At 40.2% G+C, this 19,431-nt stretch overlaps 1 protein-coding gene across 3 annotated transcripts in view; it reads left to right on the forward strand.

The window, feature by feature from the left end:
- Positions 1–19,431, forward strand: part of LOC124595823 (tubulin-specific chaperone E) — a 67,820-nt gene that overhangs the window by 28,539 nt on the left and 19,850 nt on the right. For all 3 annotated transcript variants that reach the window (XR_006978251.1, XM_047134717.1, XM_047134716.1), the window contains exons 4-7: positions 7,184–7,372; positions 7,507–7,654; positions 16,480–16,610; positions 16,883–17,012. Coding sequence is in view for 2 of the 3 variants with exons in the window: in XM_047134717.1 (XP_046990673.1) it covers positions 7,184–7,372; positions 7,507–7,654; positions 16,480–16,610; positions 16,883–17,012 (598 nt within the window). In the remaining variant the exon portion in view is untranslated. The remainder of the gene's footprint in view (positions 1–7,183; positions 7,373–7,506; positions 7,655–16,479; positions 16,611–16,882; positions 17,013–19,431) is intronic.

The raw sequence follows: 19,431 nt of genomic DNA on the forward strand, positions 1-19,431 counted from the left end.
GGATGACACTGTGTATTGCAAACACCCCAGGTACATTTTGTTTTAAATGATTCATAAATCCATGATAGTGCCCACACGTGGCATATTCTTCACCTGCTGTTGCTGATATTACATTTGATAAAGGGATTGCTTTTTTCATAGAATAATCTTTCATAACATTAAATATTTATTCACCTTTTGTGTGTGTTATCACAGTTCTCATGAAGAGCAGTTATTTATGGATTTCTTAGTCCATAACAAAATGAACATATGCCAGTAATAATGCTTCATTACAAGATAATGTTGACTCATCCATTTGTGTGGAGAGAATGTCTTTTGCAAATAATTATGCAAGATGTTTTGAATATTGAAATTCATTTCGTTAACACGTCTTTTGAGTACATCATAAGCAAGTTTGGGTAGAACAGTTGTTAAAACTTCAATGGCTGACAAAATTATCTGTTCCCCGATGGTATGTAAATTTTCCAGATTTAGTGATAAGTAGCAAGATGATGTAAGGCACTTGCAGACCATCACCATCTTTTTCTGAAATTGAAGTTAACGTACTGTCCACTGTGGGGCTCTTTTGCAGCTTTTCTTTAAGTACTTGAAAGCATTTCAGACCATTACCTTTCTTGTCAAGGTGACACCTCAGATGATCCTCCAGCGTGGAAGCTCTCGTAGTGTCATTGCTTCACACTTTGTTGGTTAAAAGGCACATAGGTAATCATTTGTCTGACAGTGAGGAATGAAACCAACCTTTAAATACTCGACACTAATGTCTACATTTACTTTTAGAGTCTGACATCTTTAGTATGAGTTACCTATGGATAAGAATTAAGCTATTTAGATAAATATGATACGACATTAGCAATCAAAATTGATCCTCTCAACCTCAAGTCATGGCTGGCATGTCTCTATACAACTGAAGTAACTACAAAGATAAAATTTGATAAAAAATGACTTTCCTCCAACATTTCCAAACATGGTGACATTACTTCCTCACACTTGTTTTGTGTGCAACCACTGCCAAACTTAGTGCTGTAACACAGAACCTTGTGTATGGGGCCATTGTGAAGTGGTTGTTGTGCTGTGTTGTGTAGTGTCAGAAATTGAAATGGCTCCAGATGAGTGAGAAGCTCTTCCTGGCCCATGATGGGCAGTGCTGGATACTCTTTTCACTCCTTGGAGAACAACAATGGGTAGTACTTTACTGAGTGGAGCTAGAAAGGTAATTAATGATGTTGCGAGCAAGAGAGTGAAAATAAAAAAGTTACTTCACCGTCTCTTTCAGCAGATGAGACAAACAGTGATGTACAGAGGACCAAGCTTCAGTTCTGTGAGAAGAATTCGGAATTTCAATTGTGACTTCCCTAACTGGGTATACATTTAATGCACTCCTTCCTTTTTTATTCTCCTGCTGACATGGACCACTTGAAGGTTGGAGTCAACTCCTGGGGATCGATATAGACCAATTTGGGAATCACTCGTTTACTCAGCTTTGAGGGGTGGATGGTGTATGACTCTGTAGCTAAAGTTCTATATACTGTTCTAACATGAAAGAAAAATATTTAATGTATAGACATTCAGCCTGAGCTGCTGTAACTAAAAGTCATTGTTTCGGCACACAGATGGAAATATAACTTGATAATTGGTGTTTACTGTCTGATGATCACATGTTAATAGCTGGCTACTACACTGGCAAATGATGTTATGTGTTGGATCGAACTGGTACTGTATGAACTGTGACAGGAACTGGAGCTCTGTGAACCAATGATCTGCGTGAACTGTAACTGCACTTGGCGAACTGGCCAAGTGTTTCTGCGTGTCAGCTTTTGTTCACAATTGGCTGAATAGTATTGCATCTGTGATCAGTTTTGCAGAAGAGGAAAGTAGTTCCAGGTATCAGCACCCTCTGTGGCAGCTGATATTACTGTAAGCAGGTGGACTAGACCGTTTGAAGGAAGTGTGAATTGAAGAAAGTATAAATTCACCAGCTGATTTCTGGAACTTCAGTTGTGGTATAGTTTTCCTCCGTTCATCTTCTTTGATAGGTTTCAAGATCATGGTTCTTTGATACCTGATATCTTATACCTAGGTCCCTAACCTACATAACCATGCAGGTGGTTTCAAAAAATTGATCCCACCCCGGGGGCCCCTCTCGTTTTAAGTCTCTCATTGTTTAAAAGTATCCCTGTGTCAGAGTCGATTGGTTGGTTTGGGGAAGGGGACGAAACAGCGAGGTCATCGGTCCCATTGGATTAGGGAAGAATGGTGAAGGAAATTGGCCATGCCCTTTCAAAGGAACTGTACCAGCATTTGCCTGAAGCAATTTAGGAAAATCATGGAAAACCTAAATTAGGATGGCCGGACACAGATTTGAACTGTTATCCTCCCGAATATGAGTCCAGTGTGCTAACCACTGCGTGACCTCACTCGGTGCTGTCAGAGTAGTACCTCTCTTGTAACACAGCAATACTTTAATTTAATCAGCCAGGTTACGTACAAGAGCTGTTACTTTCTTGCATGGTATCTGGAAACAAGAATTTTCCAAAAATCTTGTCCTTCCTCTCACCATCAGAGTAGCTTAACTTATTTGCCTGATTTCTGACAATTTTTTTCCAGAGCTCCACCATTTGCCCAGAACCTCTCCCTTGAATCCATTTCCCTCTTCACCCCTATGACACCCTGCACATCCACTTTCTATATGATACCCAAAATCCACAATACCAACAATCCTGGATGTCCCATTGTAGCTGGTTATTGTACCCCCACTGAAAGAATCTCACCCCTCATTGACTAACACCTCTAACCAATAGCCCATAATCTAGCCTCCCACATCAAAGATATCAACCACTCCTTTCACCAACTCTCCACAATCCTCACCATACATTCCTTACCCCTTTACCTCCTGAATCCCTACTCTTCACTATTGATGCCATTTCCATATACACCAACATCCTTTGTGCCAGTGGTCTTCCCACTATCGAACACCGTCTTTCCCAACATCCTTCAGACTCCACAACCAGTACCTCATTCCTCAAACACATTACTAACTTTTTTCTGACTCACAACTACTTCTCCTTTGAAGGGAAGGTATAAAAACAAATCCATGGCACAGCCATGGGCAACTGCATGACACCCTCCTATGCCAACCTGATTATGGGCCATCTAGAAGAGATCACCTTTGCCTCCCAAAATACCAAACCCCTAATCTGGTTTATGTTCATTGATGATAACTTTGTGATTTGGACTAAGTGCCAAGACACCCTATCCTCATTCCTTCACAACCTCAACACCTTCTCTCCCATCCACTTTACCTGGTCCTGCTCAACCCAGTGTGCCAACTTCCTGGACTATGACACTCTCCTCCACCAACAGTACCTGCATTTTGAAAGCTGTCATCCCCTCCACACCAAGAAAATCCCTCTGATACAGCCTGGCAATGTGGGGACAGCATATCTGCAGTAACAAGAATTCCCTTGCTCAGTATGCTGAGGGTCTCACAAGGGCCTTCACAGGCAGGTGCTACCCCCCAGACCTAGTCGGCAAACAGATCTCTCGCATCATTTCCCCAAGCTCCCCCAATCCTCCCACTGTCCCCAAGAACCAGATACAAAGCAGTGCCCCCTTGATCATCGAATATCACCTCAGACAGGAACAACTGAACCACATCCTTCATCTGGGCTTTGATTATCTATCCTCATGCCCTGCAATGAGGGACATCCTACCCAAGATCCTTCTCGCCCCCTCCTAAAGTGGTGTTCCATCACCCACACAACCTCCACAACATCCTAGTCCATCACTACTCTCAGTCCCAATCCCTTGCCACAGGGATTACATTCCTGTGAAATACCCAGGTTCAAGACCTGCCCAATCCACACACCCAGCACTCCTATTGCAGTCCTGTCACAGACTTATCGTACATGATCAGAGGCTGGCCACCTGTGATAGCAGCCATGTCGTATACAAGCTTTGCTGCAGCCATTGCACAACTTTTTATATTGGTTTGACTGCCATCCAGCTGTCCACCAGGCTGAATGGCCACTGCCAAACTGTGCCCTACAGAAAAGTAGACTACCCTGAGGCACACCAGCTTTTCTGAACTGCACAAGTGGGAGTTATCCTTAAATCACATTCTCCACTCCCAGCCTGAATCTAAGGTAACCTACTGTCCCCACACCCTCCACCCAACAGTTTCTGCCCCTTCTGCCCCTCTCTCTACCATCTCCTCCCTATTAATGCCCCCTCACCCACTTTGTGTGCCTAATTCTATCCATGTGCCCAAGCATCTTTCCTCTTTCCTGCTTCTCTCCTTTTCTGCTCCCTCCCCCCTCCCCGCCCCACAGCCTACCGTGCTGCACGCACCTGGTGGCAGTCTTGTCATGCTTCTTTCTAGTCCCTGCACAGTTTGCCAGACAGCAGTCCTCTGTCCCCCCATCCATACCCTGCTGTCCCTTCCCCACCCCCTCCAGATTGCTGCTTCCATTCAACGTGACAGTTGTAATCCAGTCCGAGCTGTTGGAGATGGCGGACACATGCACATGAGGTTTGCTTGCTGGTATGAATAAGTGTGTGTGTGTGTGTGTGTGTGTGTGTGTGTGTGTGTGTGTGTGTGTTTCCTTTTCGGGAGAAGGCATTGGCCAAACAGCGAAATATGTAACAGTTTTTTCATTGCGCCTGTCTGCAGCTCAACATGTCATCTTAATGTTCAGTAGCAATCTATCTTTTCCCTTATATTGTTGAACATATATAAGATAGAGATTGATAGGTAGATATATTTACATTCCACAAATCCATACTAAGGTGATCCTCAAGGTTGCATAACATGTCATAAAAAACAAAAATATGTAATACACATGTACAAAAGAAGAGATATGCTTATGTTTCTTTCACAGCTCCTAAGTTAAATATTTAGTCAAATGGCCTCATGTGAGAACACGTGTTACTTGCAGTTGTTGTGGAACGTTGTTTCAGCATTCTTAATGTTATAACCTCCAGTAAAGTACCACCAACATTGAAGTTCGTTTCAGAGCAGTTTCAAGACAGACGCATTTGCTTTCAGTATCTCAAAATTATGCCTATAGCTGGGTTATACCACTTTCATAAAGAAAAGTAAATTAGCTCGAACCAGAACTGGAAATTGTGGTGCCTGGATTTGAGACCCCTCAAGAGATGTTTGGATCCTACATGGAAGACGAGCAGCTGTATTGTGTGATTTCTCGTGGTACCTGACTGCCACTTTGTATTTCAATCAAATTGGTGGAACCGTATTTCATTACCAGTTATGATGATGAATATTGATTTTGATATTTGAGCACCTGCTAACAGAACTCCAAAAACTAAGCTGGCTGTTCTTGGTTTCGGACAGCATCCACCAGCTGCAGACCTTAATAAAATGAGTTGTACCATAACTGTGTAAATCTTATACTTGATTGTCTGACTGTGTTGAGCCAATGGAATACCATGCCTGTGGAATGAGAAAAAATACAAAAAATCCTCCAAAACACTGATTTTGAATAACCCACTTGTAAATTATGAAGGAAAAGGAAGGAAAATTAGAGTTTAGAATTTTTTAAGGATGAAATCATTAGAGCAGGGAACAAGCTCAGACCAGGGAAGAATTTGAATGAAAATTGACCTTGGCCTTTCAATAAAAACATTCCAGCATTCAACTTAAGCATTTTAGGAAAGCAGGTGTTTTCTAATTCTGGCTAGTCATATGAGGATTTGAACTATCATTCCTGAGAATACAAGTTCTATCACTGTGCCATCTTGTAAGATAACCAACCTGACTTCTGTAGTCTCTTCTTCGTTGCCTGTTTGGTAGCACACAAGTTTGTATTCATGAACCTGAAAATCTTAATGAATACTGGATTGTGTTTACTTAATAATGAAAGCAACACCACAATTTTGGTTTCACTTTTTCACACATTAATTAAACAAGAAATAATATTATTGAGGTACGCGTCTTAACTTTGCTGCGCAAGTAATGCCTAAATTAGGTGAGCTGTTGCAGCCAACAACAATCCATTGGCAGGATTTGTTGGATACATTATATTGCTGTTGAAGCAATGTATTTAGAAACATTGTCCAGGAATGAGTACTTGCTCTAAAAGTCACCAAACCAAAATGATTGAGGGTGGCACAGAATACAGTTCACATTTACATCAGTCATCACAGTATCTTGCTGCAGTTGTTCAAAGAATTTTCACAGAGACATTTCACATGAGCCTCTTCTTAATTAAATATGCTACTTATACTAGTTAATTGGTGTGGAGAAAGCAGTAGACTGATCTTTCTACTATTTACAACATTATTAAGTCCAAATTAAAATTAATACTTTACAGGAAAAATCCTGTATGGAATACAAGGAATGGAAGGAGCAATGTTAACCAAACACCATATAGTTAAAGTATAGAAAGGCACACATACAAAATTGAAAACATTATTAAGCTTGCAGAAAGTGTCCTCCTTCAGAGATAACCAAATCCTTCCTAGCCACCCAAGGTTCTAAATCACTTGAGTGCTTAAGGATCATTGATGATCTTTACAATTTGGAAGCAAATATAAGATACTGTACCCTTATTCCTCAACAGCTTCTCCTCTGTCCATTTCACCTGATCCACTTCATTCCGGTGTGCCACTTTCATGAATATTGAGATCTGACTCTTCAATACTCCATTAAAACTTTCATCCATATAAAGCCCACCATCCATCAACAGTACCTCCAGTTGAGTTGCTACCATCCGCTCTGCTCTAAAAAGTCTCTCTCATAGAGTCTATCTGCCTATAAATGGCACATCTAAAGTTAACAGCAGTGTTTTGCCCAGTATACTGTAGCTATTACTAACACATTTCCAGACAGAGATTGCCAAACTTTGTTGACAAACAGACTTCCCATAGCCTCATTTAGAAGAAGCCCCTCCCTACCTCATTGGGATTTTGTTCATGGCAGTAATGTGTTCAGCTCCTCAACTATACAGTGAGTCGTCACCTTTACCCTTCCCATTATTTCTTAATTATGTCAGTTTTATCATCACTTGATATTCTCAGCCATCACCCACTGTTACATTTAGTTGTATTTTCTTTACCTTTCGTATTAGCACAGCAGTGAAACTCAGTAATTTAGTTTGATAGATTAGTTTTAATTATTTTCTTTATATCTTTATTGATAGACAGGTAATTTCATTGCTTTTTACAGTGATTTCAGTAAACTTCAAGTTGTATGGTTAAGGGAACATCAAGTGAGCACTGCTGGTAGTCCAGGTGAGCTATTCCAACTATGTCCAAGAATTCGGGAGCTTGATCTCTCAAGGAATCTGCTGAATAACTGGACAGCAGTGGCCGAAATAGCTATTCAACTACAGTTCCTGCGGATACTGAATGTTAGGTAATTTTTATTGTGTGGAGAGGATGGATGATAACTGTAAAAAAGATGATATGTGATTACTGTAAAAAAAAAGAAACTTGAGTTTGGCTTGCATCCACATATTATTTTATTTAACTTCCTTATTTATTTTTCAGTGAGAATCACTTAGTGATACCAGATGATGCTTTATCTCTGAAGTCATCATTTCTATCATTGGAACATATCATAGTTGGAAAAATGTCATACTCCTGGTGTGATGTATTGATTTGTGCCACCATGTGGCCTCATATCCATAAGTTGCAGGTTTGTATTGTGCTACAGAAAACTTTTAGACATAATTTTTATGCTTTAAATGGTGCCAGACAGAACAAAATTATATGGAAAAATGTTGTGAAAGCAACACAGCAGATGGTAAATAATAATTTAATTTTAAAACTTAACAGTAAGACAGGTGCTGTTTGGTCAGTTGTTCAATCAGACTTACGTATTGTAGTTTGCACTCATTAAATATTGAAGAATAAGTTAAACAAAAACACCATTGTTAATCCAATTTAAGTAGCAGAGTGTTTAAATAAATTATTCACAAATATAGTGAGGGCTGATTGTATGAATAAATGACTCACAAAGAATCTGAGTAATTTATTAAAGGTTTTTTAAGATGTGATAAAGGTCAATTTATCTTTTTTCCGTCTTTCCCTTAGTTGCTCTAAATTTGTGGAAGTGTGTACTGTTTCGGCAACTAAATGAAGGCAGTTTGTTTATTGCCATACGCATTTTGTTTCTTTTATTTGGGAAGCATCATCAGTGGCCTGAAATACATGTTTTGTTTGATACGTACAATAAATGTATTACATGGTGGATATAATATGCTCCTATATTACATTTTGTCATATTTTTCTCTTGCTTTTTAGGTTAGAAGCAACTTTTGTAGTAAAAGTTCTGTATTGTAAATGTATTGTTCGGTGTTACTTAAGATTTCCAGCGCTTTTAACACGTGTGTGGTCCTGGAGATGTATTTGTTAGTTTTCAAACTCCAGCTGGCCGATTTCTGGCATTCTTTCATCCACATTTGTCACATCACATGTTTCACTTGCACTTTCCATTAGATGATCAATACATGTATGTTTTTGGTGTGTAGTGAACAACTGTTTTTGTGTTTTTTCTGCCGTCACCAATGTGATTAATACTAATAACCAACCAATCTTTCGAACATATGTGTTTTAATGTGTTGGCATAACAGATATGAAACATCCAATCACAACTGGATCAAGAGAAAACATGTCAAACTATTGGTGTGTTTCTATTCTTCCAGTCTAATCAGCAAGATTGGTGAAAGTAGCTGCAATCCCAATTCAAAATTTTATTACAAAATGTAATATTATGCTGAGTAATTAATTTTAATCCTGACATTGAAAAATCACTATGACTTTAGAAAGCAATTTTGCCCGGAAGATTAGCAAAGCATTAGATCATGGGAACCAAGTTGCAGGTATCTTCCATAATTTCAAGTCCTTAAACTTAGTTAACCATTCCTTGATTATCTCCGGTTTGAGAAATACAGGATTAGGGACAGCACTCTAGAATGGCTTATATCATACCTGATGAACAGAAGCCAACAATGATTTTCACTGTGAATGCAATGAATTATTGTTTGAAACAGTGTACAATATGATATGCTTAAAGTTCTATTACAGGATGTACATAAATCTGGGAACACTTTCAATTATTTATTACACAAGAACTAAACATTGTACAGGTGTAATACATATTGCATTTTGAAGAGAAACTCTGAAAGTTTTTTTTACAAACATTCGATATGCAAACCATGAGTAACCCATTAGGTCAATCGAATTTTTGCCATACCTGTCCCAGCATGGCATCGTCAACAGTGGCAGTCGCTTCCCGTCTCCTGTCCCGAACTCTGCTACATCACGTGGTAGAGGCGGTACATCCACCAGATCTTTAATGTGTCTCCACAGAAAAAAGCCACACGGAGTGAGATCTGGTGATTGGGGAGGCCATTTCATGAAACAGCTGTCCCCTTGTGTAGCACAGCCGATCCATCGATGCGGCAGCTCAGTGTTCAGGTACCCACAAACTTCACGATGAAAATGGGGTGGTGCCCCATCCTGCTGAAAGATTAACGGAGAGTCCAATTGCATTTGAGGCATCAGCCATTGCTGCAACATGTCCAGGTAGGAATATTCAGTGACAGTGCTCTCGGCGAAGAAGAATGGCCTGTACAGTTTTTGATGTGACAAGGCACAAAAAACATTTACCTTTGGGGAATCACGCTCAAATTCAATGCATTCATGTGGATGTTTTGTACTCCAGATTCGACAATTATGCCTGTCCACTTTCCCATTTGTGTGAATAGTGGCTTCATCGCTAAAAATTAAGCGATCAACAATGTCAACCCCATCCTCATTCAGTTGTTGCAACTGTGAATAAAATTCAAAACGTTTGTCTTTGTCATCGTCGTTGAGGTTCTACACTAGCTCCAATTGGAATGGTTTCATAGAGAGCTTCTGTCGCAGGACTTTCCACACTGTCATTGGAGCCATTTTGAGTTCATGGAATGCACAACACACCGATTTCTTTGGACTCCTTATTAATGTTTCTCGTACGCACTCCACATTCACTTCACTCACACTGGGATGTCCGCTTCTCTTTGTCGGGCACAAACAAACCATCATAATGAATTTGTTGTGACAGCGGTAAATGGCCGTCCTTGGTGGTGGCTTCTTACCATACTTGGTTCTAAACATCTGTTGAATAGCTGTAGCACACTTGTTTTTGTTGAACTCCAACATGCAGAAAGCTTGCTCCACACCTGAATTCGCCATGTTTGCGACTAGCGCTGACTATCGGCAAAGTACCAAACTATGCTGTGGTGGTATACATGGGGAGGGGGGGGGGGGGGCCAACGTTTAAGGGTTTCTCTTAAAAATGACATATGTATGATATCTTTGCAACGTTTGGTTCTTGTGCAATAAATAATTGAAAGTGTTCCCAGACTTTATGTACACCCTGTATAAGGCCTGTTCAATGTAAGTCACATGCTCATAGATTTATATTCTGTCAGTAATAATTGGAAATAATAATCTGTATTAATTAAAGGTAAGTCCTGAATGTTGTAACACCTTCAATATATTAGAAACCAGGTTATCATAACAATCATCCTATGGAAAAGTTTGATGCAATAATTTTTTTTTTTTTCTTTTACATAAAGACTAGAATTTAAGCTGGAATACCGATGTTGAATTCATAGCAAGGAAATATTGAAGTTTCATACTCTTGAGCACGTCCGCTCATGCCAAGGCAAGTCATTTCTCCTGTGTACTGACTCATTGAGCAGCCTGCAAGCTATCGACCAGTGCTGCCCTTGCCACCCTTTGGTAGCGTTCATTCAGGAGTTCATATATGCCCTGGAATGGTCCCGTCGTTCAGTGGTGTTTGTGTGGACCCCAGGACACGTTGGAATCCCAGGCAACGAACTTGCCGACAGGCTGGCCAAACAGGCTACGCAGAAACTGCTTCTGGAGATGGACATCTCCGAAACTGATCTGCATTCTGTCTTACGCCACAGGGTTTTTCAGCTTTGGGAGATGGAATGACATAACAGTACGCACAACAAACTGTGTGTCACTAAGGAGACTATGAATGTGCGAAAGTCTTCCATACAGTCCTCTTGCAGGGAATCAGTTGTCCTCTGCTGCCTCCGCATTGACCATACATGGCTAATGCATGGTTACCTCCTCCATTGCAAGGACCCACCTCAGTGTTGCTGTGGCTCACAAATGACGGTCGTCCATCTCTTGCTGGACTGCCCACTTTTAGCTGCTCTGTGGTGGACTTTTAACTTTCCCAGCACCCTATCTTTGGTGTTGGGCTACATTGCCTCAACAGCGGCTTAAGTTTTATGTTTTATTCGTGAGGGTGGGTTTTATCATTTGATCTAAGTTTTAGCGAATGTCCTTTGTCCCTCTTGTGTCCTCCACCCTAGTGCTTTTAGGGTGGAGGTTTTAATGTGTTGCAGAGTGGCTGGCTTCTCATGTTTGTTCTCATGGTCAACTAGCCATGGTAATCTGCTTTCTTGTTTTGATCTCTTTTACGTGTTTCTTGCATGTCTCTGTGGTTTTCTTGTCTGATTTTGTCCATTTTATTCTTTGTTGCCCTTCTGTCATTCTTGTGGTTTTCTCCTGCTTTTCTTCCAGCTGTGTTTTGTATGTCTCAATTATTTTACTCCCACCCTTGTGGAATTATTTTAATCAGAACGAGGCACTGATGACCTAGCAGTTTGGTTCCTTCCCCCCTCTTTTGAACCAACCAACCCACCTCTTTTAGAATACTACTGTGCGATGTTGGATCCTTATTAGATAGGATTGACGAAGTACCTCAAAAAAGTTCAAAGAAGGGCAGCATGTTTTGTATTATCACGAAATAAGGGAGAGAGTGTCACTGAAATGATACAGAATTTTGGGTGGACATAATTAAAAGAAAGGCATTTTTTATTGCGGCGTAATCTTCTCACAAAATTCCAATCACCAACTTTCTCCTCCGAATACGAAAATATTTTGTTGACACCGATGTACATAGGGAGAAACGATCACCATGATAAAATGTGGGAAATCAGAGTTCTTATAAAAAGATAATGTTCATTCTTTCCACATGCTATACAAGATTGGAATAATAGAGAATTGTGAAGATGGTTCGTTGAACCCTGTGCCAGGCTCTTAAATGTGATTTGCATAGTATTCATGTAGATCCCAAATTCCTGGATCCTGTAACACACATTGAAACGCTTGCCCTCCAGGAACTAGAGGGACATGCACAACACCACCTCAAAAAGCTCTCCATCCTGCTCACTTCCTACTCCTGCCTTGGATTACCAGTTACCACCACCTCTGCAACAACTTCCGAACCTCCCCCATGTCCTCTCATAGTTGGCAAACCCTGTCTTGCAGACTACTACATTTACCTCACCCTCCAAAACTCCCTCCCACCACCACTCAGAATCCAGAATATAAACAGACCCAAAACACAGTTGCAAACCATTCCCCCAAAACCCTTAGCCTCGCATCTAAAACCCTTCTCTCCTTCTCCTGGCCCCTACAGTGGCAACACTTTTTTGGCACCAGCCGTACCAATCAGACTCAACCAAAGACCAATTTTGAATCCTGTCTGACTCAGATCACTCCTCCATCCAACTGTGAACCACCCCCACTGCCCCCCAAATCACCCCTTGTTAACTTTCTAGAATTTAGTAACCTCAAACCTTGCCTCGCCATCATTCCCCAGATCCCTGAACATGTAAACTACCCTTACATCTGCAGAAAGAACTACAATCCACCACTTAAAAACTGATCCCGATCGTATAATCCTTCCTGCCAACAAAGGCTGTGCTCCTGTTGTCTTGAACCGCAATGATTACCTGCCAGAAGGACTCCACCAGCTGTCAGATTCACACATCTCCATACCCTGCCACAGTAGCCCCATTCCAGAAATGGAATCCTTAGGCCCATCCCAGAACCTCTCCCTGTAATCCATCTCTCTTCACGCTCCTACCACTTCCTACACTCCTGCCTTCTACATGCTTCCTAAAGTCCATAATCCCAACAACTCAGGGTGCCCCGTTACGGCCGGTTACTATGACCCAGTGAGAGAATCTCTGCTCTCATAGACCAACACCTTCAGCCTATTACCTGCAACCAATCCTCCTGTACAAAAGATACCAATCATTTCCTCCACTTACTCTCCACAGTTACTATTCCTTTACTACACAGTGTCCTGGTAAATCACAATTCATGTCATCTCCCTTTGCACTAACATACCTAATGCACATAGCCTTACTGCTATTGATTGCTACCTTTCCCAATGCCCGATAGATTTCACACCAACAACATCCTTCCTAGTCACCATGAACAACTATATCCTCACCCACAATTACTTCTCCTTTGAAGACGTACCTACAAACAGATTTGGGGTATGCCACCCTCGTGGCACCATCCTGTGCCAAACTTTTCATGGGCCATATAGAGGAATCCTTCCTAAACCCTCAGAATCCTAAACCTCTCACCACTTTCAGATTCATTGTGGAGATCTACCCACCATCCTCGCAGATACCGATACCAGTGTTAAAAGAGTGATGAAATTTTGAAAACGGTCAGGCCTCATCCTCTAAATTGGTGGGGAAGGACAGCAGACTTTAATACTAATCATCATCATCATCATCATCATCATCATCGTCATCATCACAGATGGCATATTCGTCATATGGATTGAGGATGAGGACACACTACCCACAGCCCTCGAGAACCTCAACACTTTCTCTCCGGTTTGCTTCATGTGGTCCTACTCAATCCAACAACCCATCTTTCTCAATGTAGACCTCCACTCCAAAGGTGGTTACATCAGTACCTCTGTCCGTATCAAACCTACCAACCACTAACAATACCTCCACTTCAAACAGGGCTATCTGTGAAACCAGTCATGTGAGCTACAAGCTAAGCTGCAACCACTGTGCTGCATTCTACGTGGGCATGACAACCAACAAGCTGTCTATTCACTTGAATGGCCACTGACAAACTGTGGTCAAGAAACAACTGGACCACCCTGTTGCTGAGCACACCACCCATCACGATATTCTTCATCTCAGTGACTGCTTCACAGCCTTTTCTGAATTGTGCAGGTGGAAGCTCTCCCTGCAATGTATCCTACAGTCCTGTAACCCTCCTGGCCTCATCCTTTGCTAGTCATTGTGCGTACCCATTTAGCCTCGTCCCTGTTCCCTTTCCAACACGCACAGCCCTCCATTCCACCAACATACCCAGTCTTTTTACTTCTCTCCTTTTTTGCTAAGCTCCTCCCACCATCCGTGTCTAACCTCCCAACTCTGCATGTAGCTGCCCTATTCCCTCCAACTTGTCCCTGTATGTAGCCCTAGCAGCATTTTACCATCATCCACCCCTACCATACTATCCCTCCCCTTCCCTGACCCCACCTCCTCCTTACCCCCACTTGATTGCCTCTCCCACCATGCGCTGCTGCTCACAGTCTGGCTTGAGCTACAAGAGGCTGTGGTGATTTTGTGTGTGTGTGTGTGTGTGTGTGTGTGTCAGCTGTCTATTTTTGACAGAGACCTTGTTGGCCAAATGCTCATTTTGTGACAGTCTTTTTGTTGTGCCTATCTGCAAATCAGTATTTCTGTTATATGGCCAGTAGCAACTATTGTTTTCATAATATTGTTGCATTTTATCCTGGATTTTCCATTGTTTGCATGAACGTATATAAATTATGTTTGAGTAATGGATCATCTTGGCAGAAGGGAACCCATGTATCATTGAATATTTTGGCAAAAGCTAGAATATTCAGAATTGAAAAAGTGTTAAAACAGTGCAAATTCCAGGTTGTAATACCAACAGTATTAGGAAAAGGATAGATTGTTACTCACTGTTAAGATAACCCACTGAATTGAAGACGGGCACAACAGAAAGATTGTTAAACAAAGTTCTGACCAGAATCCGCTCAGGGCTGCCAGTGGAAGCGGTCGTGTGTGTGTGAGATGCTGCCAGTCATAGCGGTCATGTATGTATAAGCTGTGCTTGCTTGTGTGTGTGTGTGTGTGTGTGTGTGTGTGTGTGTGTTTCTTTTTCTTTGCTGAAGAAAGCTTTGGCCAAAAGCTATTAATGTGTAACAGTCTTTTCATTGTGTCTGTCTGCAACTCAGTGGATTATTTTTACAGTTAGTTGCAGTCTATCCTCCTCCTAATGTTGTTGAAAAAGTATTTAGAATCATCACTTTATCTGTGTGTGAATCAAAATAACAATGTCTCGCTTGAGTACATGGAAGCCAGATATAATATTTGCTCCCTTAGTGTCCATCATGAACGCAATGTAGTTGTGACAGTAACAACTACATTATTTCGTAATGAATACTTTTAAATTCTGCCTGTAAAAATGCAATTTTTATTTAAATTTTCAAAGTCATTATACAAAGTGTCCCAGGAGGAATGGTCAGTATTCAGGAATATGACAGGAACAAACATTTGAAGCAAAGAAGTTTAGTAAACATGGGCTCTAAAATGGATGACATAAGAGCTATGAGTACTTTATCAGCAGAAGAGATATGTTTCACAGTAGCAAAGATGAAAAAGTGCTTATAGCTATTAAGGTTTGGACTTATGAGCTCATGTTTACTACTGGACAATGTTTTCTTGGTTCAGTCCATACTACGGCTCTCGAATTATGGAAAGCAAAGAGGTGTCAAAGGTGAAGTGTTCATGGCTCTTCAGTTATGCATTTCAGAGCCCATTTTTACAAGATTGTTTTTGCTTTGAATGATCATTTCTGTCATATCCCTGAATATTGGCCATTCCTACTGATACATCCTGTCTACTTGTCTCTCTTATGTTTGTTTACTGGTAGCTTCTGCATCTTTTGCCTAAGTTGAGAATGTCATACAGAGAAGCAATGAATTTTTGATCACAAGTGCTGCTAGCAGCTGACTGTTGTAACTGGCTTTCAAGAGAGTGCTGTGGTATTACAACAGTAAATGAATTTAAGCACAGTCTTTAGAAGCTGACCAAGTGCCAACAAAAAACTGGAACATGTAGGTAAACATTCAAGAGGACTTGGGGAAAGAAAAGACAAAACATGTAGTTGATGAGCGAGGGCCAGTTGATGAGCATCACAGCACACAAACTTTAAAAATATTAGCTCCATATAACCAAAAAAATATTCACCAAAATCTTCTTGCTAGTTTTCTATTCAGTGGTAAGAGACTAATTTTTTTCTCATTTCTTTAATAATTGTCAACTGGATCAGATTTCACTAGATGGAGAAACTGGTTTCTTTTTTGCAAAGAAATCTATCACTGCCTCAGATAAGTATCAGTCAGGTAGTTTCTGTCCGTGTGATTTGTGGTCATACATTTCAGTATATTTAAACTGAAACCTGAGATGAAACAAAAACTGTAAGCATAAGAAAATTACAACAAAATGAGCAAGTGAGGGTGAAGACACCAACAGCAATAGTTCATAGGTCAGATAAGTCATAAAATGAAATAATAATCATATATTGTGCACTTTTTGTACTATAAAGTGGTTGAAACTGTGATATTGTTTCTAGGTACCCTTCAACTGCATAACGACTTTAAGCAGTCCCCCCCCAAATATTCTACAGAACCTCCGACTTTTAGATTTGGAAGGAAATAAAATTAGACACTGGCATGAAATCAACAAACTTGGTAAACTTAATACGTAAGTTTTCCTTCCAATTGTGATGCCATTATAATTAAGGTTGGAAAAGATTTACCTTATATGACCAAATAGATGTGATGAATATTGCTGTATCTTTTAAAGTCACTTCATCATCTTCCTTTTAATCTTGCTTGGATGCTTTTAATTGAAAAATGGTATTTATGTTCGTTGTTTTTGACTGTCATGTTTCTGTAATGGAAATAAGTGTCATACCTGTAATACATACATGTTATTTGATTCCTATTGGCATGATTTAATTTTTTTCCTAACAGGTTAGAAGTTTTGAACATCTCAAACACAGGTGTGAGTGATATTGCCTTCCCGCTGGAGAATGAACAACAGAAGACTGAACTTTTTCCATCATTAAAACAGCTGCATCTTTCAGAGAATAACATCAGTGATGTTGGTATTAACTAAGTACACTTTTATAGTAATCAGAATGCCTGAACACATGACATTGCTTTCACTAAAACTTACAGAAACTGAGCAGTTCTTAAAGAAAAGATGCAAAATGTTTGTTCTGCTCTTAGTGAGGTATGCATCACTTAAGGTAATAATTAACTATCACCTTACATCTTGCTATTATGCATACACAGTGAAACAACTGCCCTTTATCAACACATCAAGGGAAAATGATGCTTTTACATGATCTCATAAAATGTGTTTAATTTTCATTTTTCAATAATATGCTATGGTAGCATCAAACATACGTCATTGAGGCATACTGTGTAGTAGTATTCCGCTTGCAGTGTTGAGAATGGCTTTCAACATCTTGTAAAACCAGCCCAGTTATGCTGCCTGCTCCACCTTAGAGTAGAAGAAACACATTCCTGGGTTTAATAGTGATGACAGAAGCTCCTTCCACCCACCCACCCCCCCTCCAACCTCCTCCCCTTGCCCCACCTCGCCTTCTACATATCACTTAGTGAATGGTGGGGTAGAAGCAGTTGGTGGTAATGTTTGGTGTTTGTTCTATGACTCTTGAACACTTCTGACATAACCTTTTCCGAAAAAGACGTAACTGCCTTCTTTAAACATATTGGTTCTAATTATGTCTTATGTTTCCTTGAGCAGTTTATTCTACATATTGATTTTCAGGTAGGAAATACTGTTTTGAATTTTTTGTTTAACTTTTCTTCGTACATAAAAGTTGAGTTGACTTTTGTTCTATGATCATGACTACAGTTGTTAGTGTAATAATTACACTCTGACGGAGCAGTCAGGATCACAGGTTCTTTAAACAGAATTTTAGAATTATCCCAATTATTATTACTTCGGTTGTTCTTATGGGCCTTTTCTGTAATTTGAATATTGTGGCCATATTTTACATTCTCTTCTTCATTGTTGTTCTTAGCCTTTTGTTCAATAGAACAGAGTTCATTGCTCTATTTGCACCTTGTCCTTTATTAATCCTACTGGTGACTTTATCATTACTTGTGCCCTGTGGCCATGTTCTCTGCACAAAAACTGATACCATAGTTTAGGTTGGATAGCTGGCACAGTAGCTCAGCGTGTTCAGTCAGAGGGTTAGCTGCCCTCTGTAATAATAAAACAAAAAAAAAAAACAAAAAAAAAAAAAACTGGGTTAATCGATCAACAACGAACTTAAACGGATGTCTTACGACATCCGCCCCGAGCAGATTCAACGAACAAAAGCGAACAAAATGTGATTTAAAAAAATCCTGTCTTTATGTTCACTTAATCAAAAAGTTCAGACCTCCTCATTGCTAACTAATCAAATAAGTTTCCCTAGTAAGTTGGGTGTTTCACCAAATGCTCTAAACGATTTTTTGAAAATATGTTTAATACAATGTCACAAAATGCTTTGTCCTTGTCTTTTATTCTTAATGTATGCATCTTCCACTCTCTCCTCTCATCACTATGGCCCGATAGGGGAATGAAGATATTTTCCTGGTTTTCTTACAAGCATTCTGCCACTTAAACACTTAATGCAAGTGGATGGTAACATTTCAAAACCATCTCAGTCTCACCTTAGCACTTGTCTTCACCCATACTGCATTGCATTCTGACTTCATAATATCTCATTAGGCATTACAAAGTTCAACAATGTAGAAAAAGACAGATTGCTGCTTACCATAATGAAGACATCTTAAGTTGCAGACAGGTACAATTAAAAAGACACCTACATAAAGCTTTCGGCTACAGCCCTCATCAGTAAAAGAGAGACGCACACCATTCATACAAGCAAGCAAGCAAGCACACATCTTGCACACATGACTGCCAATACCATCAGCTCTGGCTGGGATGCCTGAGCTTCTGGCATTGGCAGTCATATGTGCATGATGTGTGCTTGCTTGCTTGTATGAATGGTATGCGTCTCTCTTTTACTGATAAAGGCTGTAGCCGAAAGCTTTATGTAAGTGTCTTTTTAATTGTGCCTGTCTGCAGTTTAAGGTCTCTTCACAAAGGTAAGCAATCTGTCTTTTCCTACATTGTTGATTTTCCTGCCTGGAGTTTACATTATGAAATTCTTTGTGGCTAAAAATACACTTCTGCCATTAGTATCCATTCTATCCTTTTGGTTTATTTTCCATTTCCTAGTATTGCATGTGTGTGTGTTACAACTAATGAGTTATTAATAATGTTGGAACTTTACCCTGAAAGCTTCTCCAGTTCACTGATTTTAGTTTTAAATTTTCTTCATGCGGCTTACAAAGATGTTCACTCTCCTTTGTAACAACTACATGTAACCTACACATGATTCCTTGGTGTACTATTCCTAGCTGACCGTCCAGTATACTGAGAGGATTCTATGACCTAGGGAATCTCTCATCTGCATGCCACATGTACCCACTACGAA

The sequence above is a fragment of the Schistocerca americana genome, chromosome 2 (assembly GCF_021461395.2).
Source record: "Schistocerca americana isolate TAMUIC-IGC-003095 chromosome 2, iqSchAmer2.1, whole genome shotgun sequence".
NCBI classification, from domain to species: Eukaryota; Metazoa; Arthropoda; class Insecta; order Orthoptera; family Acrididae; genus Schistocerca; species Schistocerca americana.